Genomic DNA, 12,466 nt, shown 5'->3' with positions numbered 1-12,466 from the left:
GTTAGGGCTCTGGACTCTTGACCCGAGGGTCGTGGGTTCAATCCCAGGTGGGGGACACTGCTGCTGTACCCTTGAGCAAGGTACTTTACCTAGATTGCTCCAGTAAAAACCCAACTGTATAAATGGGTAATTGTATGTAAAAATAATGTGGTATCTTGTAACAATTATAAGTCGCCCTGGATAAGGGCGTCTGCTAAGAAATAAATAATAATAATAACTCTGAGCTGCCTGATAATGTAATACACTTCTAACTGATAATGTAATAAATGACTTAGTCACTTAATGTACCTTTTGTGAGGAATCCACGACAGCGATATCAACAACAGCAGTCACGTAAAAACCAGAATACACGTTTTTATTAAAGACATTTCAAAGTAACACTTTGCTTTGTTGTTGCTTTAGTTTGCTACATTGTTGCTGATTATAACTAAGCGTAACATTCTGTTTATTTAAATTAGCTTTGATTTATCCATGCATTTTCTTTTGTTTTCATGTTTTGCTTTTGTCTTTATTTGTCGGGTATAGTTTGCACGTTCGATAATCTCTCTGTTTATAATGCAAATACAGATCCTCGTTTAATTGAACTATGGTGTTGGAGTGTTCATGTTTCACAAGGGAAAATAGAACGGTCTGCCAGAATTATGAACTGTTCCGAAGTAGAGGAAACGCTTTGCACCCACTCTGAACTCGCACGCAAAAAACAAACACTACACCTATAGCCAGGCTTCTACACTGGCAGTACTGCTGCATCAAAAGGACTTTCCTTTCAGCTTCTAGTCCTACCTTGGCTTTGTGTGCGTGCGTGCGTGCGTGCGTGTGCGTGTGTGTGTACTGTACTATGTGAATCTGTATTGCAGTTAACTGCAGGGTAAACTTGAAACAGTGTACTTGATTTCTTTCCGCGGTTGAAAGACGTTATCGGCAGATTTGAAACAACGTATCGGTTGGATTGCCTGAGAACGCTAGTTTGAAACATTGTAACGAATTGAAATACAGCACTAAACTTAATAGGTTGTGAAACGAGTTAAAGAACACTATTTACCCTAGTTTCTGAAACAATTATTATTTTAACTCTATAATGCCCCCCAGAAAAGTAATGAGGGGAGCTACTTTATATAAGTAGATTCCGTGCCTGGCACACAATGTTTGTGTCTTGTGCTGCTACACACATACAGTGTACTGCTTAAGAGCAACTTTCAATTAGGACGCTGATTTTAAAAAGAGTTGGCAAACGGGCATTACATGATTAAGGATATTGTAAGGGGGGCTGCTTTTACCTAATCCCAGCGCAGCATTATTATTATTATTATTTGTTTATTTAGCAGACGCCTTTATCCAAGGAGACTTACAGAGACTAGGGTGTGTGAACTATGCATCAGCTTGCAGAGTCACTTACAACTACGTCTCACCCGAAAGACGGAGCACAAGGAGGTGAAGTGACTTGCTCAGGGTCACACAATGAGTCAGTGGCTGAGGTGGGATTTGAACCAGGGACCTCCTGGTTACAAGCCCTTTTCTTTAACCACTGGACCACACAGCCTCCTAAAAATTAAATAGATGACTGATAAATCAAAGCTTTTTATACACGTATTTTAATTATTTCCTAATCGTTCCAATGCTTTACAAAGTTCTCATATACACACGTATTGCACAATATAACACAAAGCAAATGAAATATCTATTTGCTGAAGCGGTTTTTATTTTAACTGAACAATTTCTATAGGGGGAGTGCTGAAAGCCACTGAACAAAACTGAACCCCTGTATATGATGGAACCCATGCTGCCGCACCCCGACTTCCAGCGCCCTTGCACGCGGCAGCAATGCACTAGCAAACGTCACAAGGCAGTGACGTCAGTTCCCTAGCAACAAGCCCCTTTGAACGGATCCTTTCAGCGCAGCGGGTTTGTGCGTTTGAGAAAGGAGAGGGAGACTCGTGAAATTAACTGGAGACTGAAGTTGATGAGAAGCAGTTACCCTCCGTAGTATGAATTAAAACAGTGATATGAAAAGAAAAAGCAGGTTGCGTAGAGGATTTCCACTGGACCCTGACGCCCCGGTAAAACGAGGGAGCGGTGGTACAGTATCTGTCAGCCTGTTTGTTTTTCTCTGGGTCTCTCGATGTATAGCGGATTTGTATTGGACCCTGACACCCGCGATATATCGAGTGGGTGCTGTAACGAATACAGTAAATAATTACATTTAAGAACGAGTTTGACTAAGAACAGTTAACTTTTATACTAAAAAATATTTGCTTATAGGAGTAAAGTCCATTAAGAGCACGTAATGAGTGTGTTAAATGCATGAGAATGATTTCAAAACAGAGTAATTACACGAAAAAAACACACATGAATACGGATACCTGTATGAGTAAAATCAAATACAAGATACATGAAATGATTATAATTAAGAGCAGTAATAGAACACAGCGAGGTATGGAGCAGTTCAGTGCAAGTACAAGCTGATGCAGGTACTGGAACAATTGGGTGACATATAGTCCAGTATAGTGGAGAGTTGTGAGGTTTACAGATGCTGTCTGAACAGGTGTGTCTTGAGGAGGCGCCGGAAGGTGGTCAGGGACTGAGCAGTTCTGATATCCGTGGGCAGGTCGATCCACCACTGAGGGGCAAGGGAGTGGGCTCTGGAAGAGGGGGAGCGGAGTGGGGTACAGATAATCTGCCCGGTGGTGGAGGAGCGGAGGGGGGGGGTGTAGGGAGAAATGATAGTCTGGAGATAGGAGGGAGCAGAAAGGTCAAAGCAGTGATAGGCGAGTTTTGAATTGGATGCGAGCAGCGATAGGGAGTCAGTGCAGAGAACAGAGCAGCGGTGTAGCGTGGGAGAAACAAGGAAGGGAAAAGACAAGGCGAGCAGCAGAGTTTTGGATGAGCTGGAGCGGACGGATAGCAGAGGCAGGGAGGCCAGCCAGGAAAGAGTTGCAGTAGTCAAGGCAGGACAGTACCAGGGCCTGAACTAGGAGCTGAGTGGAGTAGTCGGTGGGGGAGGAGGAGGAGGGTGAAGAAAAGGTCTGATTTGAAGAAGTTGAGTTTAAGATGATGCGTACATCCAGCAGGAGATGGCTGAGAAGCAGAGATACGGAAGGACGTTATTTTCCCTCTTATGTGGCTCACTAGTGTGAGTTTCTGGAATGGGTTCATGCAGAATGATACACTCAATGCAAGAGTTTAATACTAATACTTTATTAAACTTGGAGAACAGCAAGCAATGCAGGAAGGTATTGAAATGCACATTGCACATTGATTTAATACATTAAATCATTAATCAGAACACACCAGGTTTAATTGAACTGTCAAGTCTCATAACTCAGATTACACAATTTGACTTTCTGTACTTAAGATCCGTACACATGCTTGCTACACTGCAGTTTACAAGAGCAGCACAAATACAAGCATGGACAATGCACATTGCAAATCTACACGTCACGCAGTATTCAGCCATTCATCTCATAATACAGTCATGGGACACTATCATTTCTCATTAGTTTTAGAATCGTGATGAATTACAAGACAAACCCTCCAGGCGGTTGTCCAGTAAGGACAGTGCAGTCTTGTCTCTGGGATGCTACATACCGGGGTCGGGATACTCGTTCCCATCAATGTATTTATTTTCAAGTCTATGCAGTTTAAATGCTAAACCCTGAAACTCATTCCCCACACTGAGTTATCAATTTCTCCTGACTCGTCCATCAGATGAGGTGCAGAATAGTTTCCTTTCTGCATATTCCCGCTCCCAGGCACTGACTGCATTGACAGCCTGAGTTAAACTGACAGCAGAGAAGCCTCTTGTTACGTGTCCGCGTCTCTGCCCACTTTCTGACATAATCAGAGTGCAAGAGAGCTGAAGAGCATTTTTACCATTTAAAATGCATGCTCTTAAGAGTGATACACAAAACAGCAATTACACAGGGATTCATAATGCTAGGATAACGCTTTTTCCTCATGAATGAAAAGTCCCATTGAACACAGTCTAAGGTTTCTCTCATCTGTGAATTTGCTGATGTCTTTTCAGGTTTCCGGACTGACTGAATCTCTTCCCACAGTCAGAGCAGCAATACGGTTTCTCTCCTGTGTGAATTCGCTGGTGTTTTTGAAGGACTCGTTTAACACGGAAACTCTTCTCACAGTAACAGCAGTGAAATGTTTTCTCTCCCGTGTGAATTTGCTGGTGTTTTCTCAGGTATGCCAAGTGATTGAAACTCTTCCCACAGTCAGAGCAGCAAACGGGTTTCTCTCCTGTGTGAATTTGCTGGTGTTTTTTCAGGTTGCTTGAATGACGGAAACTCTTCCCACAGTCAGAGCAGCAATACGGTTTCTCTCCTGTGTGAATTAGCTGGTGTGAAACAAGGTTGCCTAACTGACTGAAACTCTTTCCACAGTCAGAGCAGAGATACGGTTTCTCTCCTGTGTGAATTCGCTGGTGTGTTTTCAGGTCTCTTGACTGACTGAAACTCTTCCCACAGTCAGAGCAGCAATATGGTCTCTCTCCTGTGTCAGTTCGCTGGTCCACTTTAAAATGCCCTAACTGGGTGAAACCTTTCCCACAGTCAGGATATTCTCCAGCGCCCGCCATCGCTTTAGCTGCTGGACTGAAAACTGGAAAATATGAACAGGAAAGAAAGTAAGAGGGACTGCTTGTAGGCTTGGGGCATGTGGCTGGGTGGAGGAGTGGATTAAAGCATGTGAATTTCAGTTGTGGGCTTGCATTGGGTTACAACAGCTTAAAAATGCAAAGTTAAACTTAAAGCCTTCACTTTGTGTAAAAACAGAGTCAGTAAAGACTGATGCTGGTGAAACCGAGGCCTGGGATCAAAATCTGACTTCAGAGTTCTCCTGTGATGTTTCAGGTCTATTTCCTCTAACACACACTACAATTATATATTTTTCAATAACATTACATTACACATTTACAATAATATCCATATATTTTTCCACTGAACATTTATAATGATATATACAGTACTTTAGTGTTTCTCCCCCTTGGTATAATCCCCCCGCCCCCCCCCCTCCCAGAGCAATGACTACATTATATCTGTATCTGAAGTTCACTAGTAGAGAGTCCTATCTTGAACTGGTTAGGGTGGTACAGGAAAAACAAATAGCTAGTAATGTAACCTACATGCTCCCTCCCTCCCTCTCAACCACACTGTGGATATCACGCAATCTAGAATGACAATGTCACAGCTACTGGGAGTCACTCACCTGCTAGACTGCATTCTGAATGGGAGCGCCCGTCTTCCTTTCCACCTCCTTGCATGCTGTTGGGAGAGCCTTCCTCTCCAGCGCCTTGCTCTCTCACACAGATTCTCTCCAGCACCACGCTACACTCCCGCAGGCGTACAGGCTCCAGCTCAGGGATGTTTGGTTTGAAGTCCTCCGATTCTTCCTTCCCTGGTTCCGTGTGGTCAAACTCTACTTCAGGGAACTCCTCTTTAATCTCGACAGATTCCATCTCCACACTGTCCATGGCAGCACACGGGATTCTGTTTAGTAGCTGCTGGAAAAGAAAAGCATTTATTTATTTAAATACAGTGTTATGAATGGCATTCAAGGGACAAACGCAATCTGGCCTCAATAACAGGTGTGGCTCTACTATTGAAGGGACAGAATTTCTTATAATAAGTTTATAATACCAGGAGGAGTTTATCTGGTGAGAAGGTTTACACAGTTCATCCACTTCCTATATTATTCATTGTGGATTTCTTTTGTGCAACCTTTTGTAATATTTGTTTCACATTTGCAAGTTTCGTTTACACATACAGTGCATACATACAGCAGTCTCTGCATACAGGAACACCTCCTAAGAGAACACTTCGCCTAACACCTTGTGGTGAAACAGATTTTCTCCATTGGAAATGCTCTGGCTGAAGGAACAGGATCTTCACTTAAAAGAACACCTTGTTGTCACCGATAGCGATTAGTTCACAGCGGATACACTGCTGTTTTGTAACCTGCTACTCATCATCATCAAACTTAAATTCAAATGGCGTATTCAGTCTTTTCAAAAGCGACTTCGTTAGAGTGTTGTGCGGCACACTGATTGGTTTATTAAATCTTTCCAGTTCCGCCGTCATATCATTGTATTGTTTTGTATTCTGATTTCCTCGCATACACCTCATCACTACAAACTGGCATGCAAACAAACAGCAATGCACCGTTGATTCTCTTTTTTTTTCATAAAATTTAGGTGTTGCCAGTTATTGTTTCTATTTTCTCCCCAATTTGGAATGGCCAATTATTTTTAGGCTCAGCTCACCGCTACCACTCCTGCGCTGACTCGGGAGGGCGACGACAAACACACGCTGTCCTCCGAAGCGTGTGCCATCAGCCGATCGCTTCTTTACACGCTGCAGACTCACCGCACAGCCACCTCAGAGCTACAGTGTCGGGGGACAACGCAGCTCTGGGCAGCTTACAGGAAAGTCCGCAGGGACCCGGCCAGACTACAGGGGTCGCTGGTGCACGATGAGCCGAGGACACCCCGACCTAACCCTCCCTCCCCGGGCGACGCTCAGCCAATTGAGCACCGCCCCCTGGAAGCTCCCATCCTCGGTCAGCAAAGGAATAGCCTGGACTCGAACTCGCGACGTCCAGACTATAGAGCGCATCCTGCACTCCACACGGAGCGCCTTTACTGGATGCGCCACTCGGGAGCCCCCCATTGATTCTCTTGCTGGAGAAAGTTGTTGATCTAGCTCTTGAAAAAAACCTGAATAAGTCACCAAGCAATTTGGTGTTTCCCGTCCTGGTGAGGTGCTTCACCATTCTGTTAAATAATACGCATGACTTCTATAATGATGCTGCATGTTTTAACGTGAGTTGGGGTGCTGTGTTAATTTAGTTTGACAGTTTATTAATGTTAGTTTGTCTGTTACTTTATTATTATAGTTTATTAACATACACCTGCCTATTGCTTTTCTTTTACTTATTTCATTTCATATGCTGATGCAGGAGAAGTCATGACAAGTAATAAATATGTATGTATTTATGTATTGATTCATATTGTGTCTGGTGGCTGTCTCCGTCTCAGAGAACACTTCAGCTATAACAACACTGTTTGCTTACAGGGGTGTTCTCTTAGCCGGGGTCTAGTGTAATTAATAACTTTGATGAATATATATATATATATATATATATATATATATAATCAACGTGTAGTCGAGTCCGAATCACGAGTCTGTGAAACAAACTCCAATCAATTTGCATTCATCTAGTGGTAGTACCGGGGGAAGAGTTTACCCGCAGACGTTGTCCGATATCCCTCAGGAAACATCTACAAATAATAAAAAAATACTGCTATAAAATAGCTAGATTATTCTATTTGCTTGCCCTTTTCAACTTGTCTGTCACTTTGAATACTGTTTGAATGTAACTGAAGTTTATAGATAAGCTTCAAGTTTGTGGACGTTGTTTTTCACTTTGATAGAAGCCGTGATCTGGACCACAGAGCCGGTGTAGCGTTAGAAAGTGGTACATCATCAGAATGTGGTATGTATACCAAAAACTTAACAGCATAACGTACCAGATTTAAATGGGTGCTTCCCTGCTTTCTTAGTAAATGTAGTGTATATATTATATATATATATATATATATATATATATATATATATATATATATATATATATATATATATATTAATTAGACAGAGAGAGACCCCAATGGAAATGTATAATTTCTAGACATTTCTCAAACAGCATTTTAGGAAAAATCTTTTGTTGCCATTATTATTATTATTATTATTATTATTATTATTATTATTATTATTATTATTATGTAAAATGAGGAAAATAAAGTTACAAGAAATAGATGTCTACAATTATTTATTTCAGCATTCAGCAAAGTATTTATACCCTTTGATGCTACGACAGCATTGTCTACAAGGTGCTAGAGATTTCAATATGATAATGCAGAACCTAATCCTAGAAAAGTCTATAAATACTGGATCGTAAGGGAACAATCTTAAGAGAGTATAAAACGGTTAGGCATAGGATGATTGCTGTCATTACCAGTCAGTCAATATGGGAACAAGTAAAGCGCTATCTGAAGACCTTAGGCAGAAAATTACTTATTTTCATAATGCGGGAGAAGGACTTGCAAGCATTTGAGTCTCCCAATTTCAATGCTGTCCAGACGTTCTGTGTCGTTGTGTCAGAGGTTCAGCTTTATTTGGATGATCGCCTTTACCTTGTTTTAATTTCCCGTTCCTCTCCAGTTTCTCTGAGATACGAATGTACCAGCTTGACTTCTTTTTACTTTTTAGCGTATTCTCATTTTGTTGATCATTAATGAACATTTCTGTACTGTGGGTGTTGTCGAGTGATTGAAAACGAGACAGTGTTTGAATTGAAGTGATATATATATATATATATATATATATATATATATATATATATATATATATATATATATATATATATATATATATATTATAAATAATTACAGTTAATTTACGCGTCTGTCGTTTATCAGTGTACACCCTATAGTATATCGGTAGTTTGCCAGCACCTCAAAAAATAACTCGGCCTCCAGTAGCTAATCAATAATATTAAACATAAAAACATCGTTACCTGATTGTGTATTGATTTCCCGGCGCCTTTTAGTTTAATTGTTATATTTCACATGGACTCGGTCTTGTTGATGGCGTCATGCCTGTTCATTCAGCAAACAGTCTGCAACACCCGTGCGTGTCAAACAACTACACTTTAACTAATAACATAACGTAACTCAACTTTAATATATATATATATTATTGTTTTTATCGTCCACGCCTTACAAACTGGGTATGCAATATCGTTTAAACAAAACACTCTCTACACGGCTCAGTCTTCAGCAGGGCGGAGTTCCCGGATGGATTTTGTGCGCGTGCTCCTGAGCAGAGTCTCAGGGGCTCCACACAGACAGAGCGTCCATTCCCGGGGGAGCGGGTCTACACAACAACTCTGAACATGCACACAAGCACACTGCTCAAAACCAACACTGCAAGAAAGAGCTCACATGCTTCATTGTATTTAACAGCTGTCATACATACAGCACTGTATTATTATTATTACAGAATATCACATTACAGATAAGAGCAGTTACAAACTACTGTAGAATCAGTAGCAAATAAGATCAAATTCAGTTAAGAGCAAAATAACGAATGCGGTAAATAATTACATTTAAGAGCGAATTCAACTAAGAGCAGTTAACATAGTTAATTGCTCTTACGAGTAAAGTCCATTAAGAGCACATATTAAGTATGATAAGAGGATGAGAACGGTTTCAAATTAAAGCAATTACAAAAAAAACGTGAATACGGATACCTATGAGAGTAAAATCAAATACAAGATACAGGAAATGATTATAATTAAGAGCAGCAGTAGAACACAGCGAGGTACGGAGCAGTTCAGTGCAAGTACAAGCTGATGCAAGTACTGGTACAATTGAGTGCCATCTAGTCCAGTGTAGTGGAGAGTTGTGAGGTTTACAGATGCTCTCTGAACAGGTAAGTCTTGAGGAGGCGCCGGAAGGTGGTCAGGGACTGAGCAGTCCTGATATCCGTGGGTAGGTCATTCCACCACTGAGGGGCAAGGGAGAAGGAGAGGGCTCTGGAAGCAGAGTGGGGTACAGCTAATCTACCCAGTGGTGGAGGAGCAGGGGGGGGGGGGTGTAGGGAGAAAAGATAGTCTGGAGATAGGAGGGAGCAGAAAGGTCAAGACAGCGATAGGCGAGTACAAAAGTTTTGAATCGGATGCGAGCAGCGATAGGGAGCCAGTGCAGAGCAGAGCAGCGGTGTAGCGTGGGAGAAACGAGGAAGGGAAAAGACAAGACGAGCAGCAGAGTTTTGTATGAGCTGGAGCGGACGGATAGCAGAGGCAGGGAGGCCGGCCAGGAGGGAGTTGCAGTAGTCAAGGCGGGACAGTACCAGGGCATGGAGCTGTGTGGAGTAATCAGTGGTGGTGGAGGAGGAGGAGGAGTGTGAAGAAAAGGTCTGATTTGGAGAAATTGAGTTTAAGATGATGCGTACATCCAAGAGGAGACTACTCTTAACCGCTAACCAAGATCATGCAACAGTCTCTTGACGCAGGGGTTGTACCGACAGACTGGAAAATTGCAAATGTAATACCGATCCACAAAAAGGGAGACAAAACTGAACCAGGTAACTACAGACCAATAAGCCTGACTTCTATTATATGTAAACTTATGGAAACTATAATAAGATCCAAAATGGAAAATTACCTATATGGTAACAATATCCTGGGAGACAGTCAGCATGGTTTTAGTAAAGGGAGATTGTGTCTAATTAACCTACTTGACTTTTTTGAGGATAAAACATTGAAAATGGATAATTGCAAAGCATACAAGATGGTCTATTTAGATTTCCAGAAAGCTTTTGTCAAAGTCCCGCATAAAAGATTAATTCTCAAACTGAACTCAGTAGGGAATCAAGGAAATGCATGCACATGGATTGGGGAGTGGTTAACATGTAGAAAACAGAAAGTACTGATTAGAGGAGAAAATGGAGCGAGGTAACCAGTGGAGTACCACAGGGATCAGTATTAGGTCCTCTGCTATTCCTAATCTACATTAATGATTTAGATTCCGGTATAGTAAGCAAACTTGTTAAATTTGCAGACGATACAAAAATAGGAGGAGTGGCAGACACTGTTGCAGCAGCAAAGGTCATTCAAAATGATCTAGACAGCATTCAGAACTGGGCAGACACATGGCAAATGACATTTAATAGAGAAAAGTGTAAAGTATTGCATGCAGGCAATAAAAATGTGCATTATAAATATCACATGGGAGATACTGAAATTGAAGAAAGAATCAATGAAAAAGACCTAGGAGTTTATGTTGACTCAGAAATGTCTTCATCTAGACAATGTGGGGAAGCTATAAAAAAAAGGCTAACAAGATGCTCGGATATATTGTGAGAAGTGTTTATTTTAAATCAAGGGAAGTAATGTTAAAACTTTACAATGCATTAGTAAGACCTCACCTAGAATATTGTGTTCAGTTCTGGTCACCTTGTTACAAAAAGGATATTGCTGCTCTAGAAAGAGTGTTACAGAAGAGCAACCAGAATTATCCCGGGTTTAAGAGGCATGTCGTATGCAGACAGGCTAAAACAACTGAATCTATTCAGTCTTGACGATCTGATTAAAGCATTCAGAATTGAAAAAGGTATTGACAATATCAACCCTGGGAACTTTTTTTTCGACCTGAAAAAAGAAACAAGGACCAGGGGTCACAAATGGAGATTAGATAAAGGGCATTCAGAACAGAAAATAGGAGACACTTTTTTACACAGAGAATTGTGAGGGTCTGGAACCAACTCCCCAGTAATGTTGTTGAAGCTGACACCCTGGGATCCTTCAAGAAGCTGCTTGATGAGATTCTGGGATCAATAAGCTACTAACAACCAAAACGAGCAAGATGGGCTGAATGGCCTCCTCTCGTTTGTAAACTTTCTTATGTTCTTAACATGTACATAATCACACTGTTCAAAACTAACACAACAAGAAAGAGTTCACATCCTTTTTTTATTTAACGCTTGTAATACACACAGTACTGTATCGATGCCTCTGTAATTTCCATTGACAAATCATTACAAAATAACATCTTAGAGTTTTATTACACTTGATAGTCGGTTCTCTTTTCTCTTTTGCAGTTGAAGTTTTTGTTTTGCACTTTGGAAACATGAAAGAAAAAAACACAGATGAATATAATTGAAGTAGACTGTAAACCCGACATTTTTTTAAATGCACATTCAGTTGGAAGATTATTTTTCTTTTAAAAAATAATAATAATAATGATAATAATTCTCAGAGAGACCTTACATTGCATTACAGTATATTTGGGCTTCTGGTTTTCTTTTCATTCCTCCTTTACAAATTAATTTCACAACTAACACATTTCTCAGTTTTAATTCAGAAACCAATTGTTTCTACTAACTGGGCTTGTGTTTTTCATGCATTTGATCGGCTTTTACTGTGTCTGAAAAACACAAGCCAAGTTAGTAGAAACAATTGGTTTCTGAATTAAAACTGAGAAACGTGTTAATTGTGAAATTGGGGCAACCTTGGCCCCCACCTCTTTGATAGTTGTGCCTGTTTGCTTGGTGCTGGCCAAGGTTGCCCCAATTGTTTCTTCCAAGTTAACTTGTGTTTTTGATACAAGTTAGAAGAAACAACTGGGGCAACCTTGGACCTCGTCGGTTTTACAGTTGTGCCTGTTTGTTTTCTGCTGAGCAAGGTTGCCACAATGGTTTCTTGAAGCTTGTCTTGTGTTCTTGATATCTCTACTTTAAATGGCTGGGTACTTTTGAGAACTTGGCATTTCACATTTCCAAAGTGTTTTTGTTTGAGATTCATAATGCAAGGTTAACATTTTTTTTCCTCATGACAGAACAGTCTTTAACCCTTTGCGGTCCTATGTCAGACCTGGTCCGACATCGCAATTTCCCCTTAA

At 40.9% G+C, this 12,466-nt stretch overlaps 1 protein-coding gene across 1 annotated transcript in view; it reads right to left on the bottom strand.

The window, feature by feature from the left end:
* Positions 1 to 12,466, bottom strand: part of LOC131706928 (zinc finger protein 16-like) — a 29,344-nt gene that overhangs the window by 8,925 nt on the left and 7,953 nt on the right. The window contains exons 4-5 of the mRNA XM_059008873.1: positions 5,215 to 5,506; positions 3,998 to 4,608 (exon numbers count right to left, since the gene is read on the bottom strand). Coding sequence (XP_058864856.1) covers positions 3,998 to 4,608; positions 5,215 to 5,506 — 903 coding nt within the window. The remainder of the gene's footprint in view (positions 1 to 3,997; positions 4,609 to 5,214; positions 5,507 to 12,466) is intronic.

The sequence above is a fragment of the Acipenser ruthenus genome, chromosome 38 (genome assembly GCF_902713425.1).
Source record: "Acipenser ruthenus chromosome 38, fAciRut3.2 maternal haplotype, whole genome shotgun sequence".
NCBI classification, from domain to species: Eukaryota; Metazoa; Chordata; class Actinopteri; order Acipenseriformes; family Acipenseridae; genus Acipenser; species Acipenser ruthenus.
Note: the sequence above shows the minus strand (reverse complement) of the source record. Positions and strands in the feature narration are given on the sequence as shown.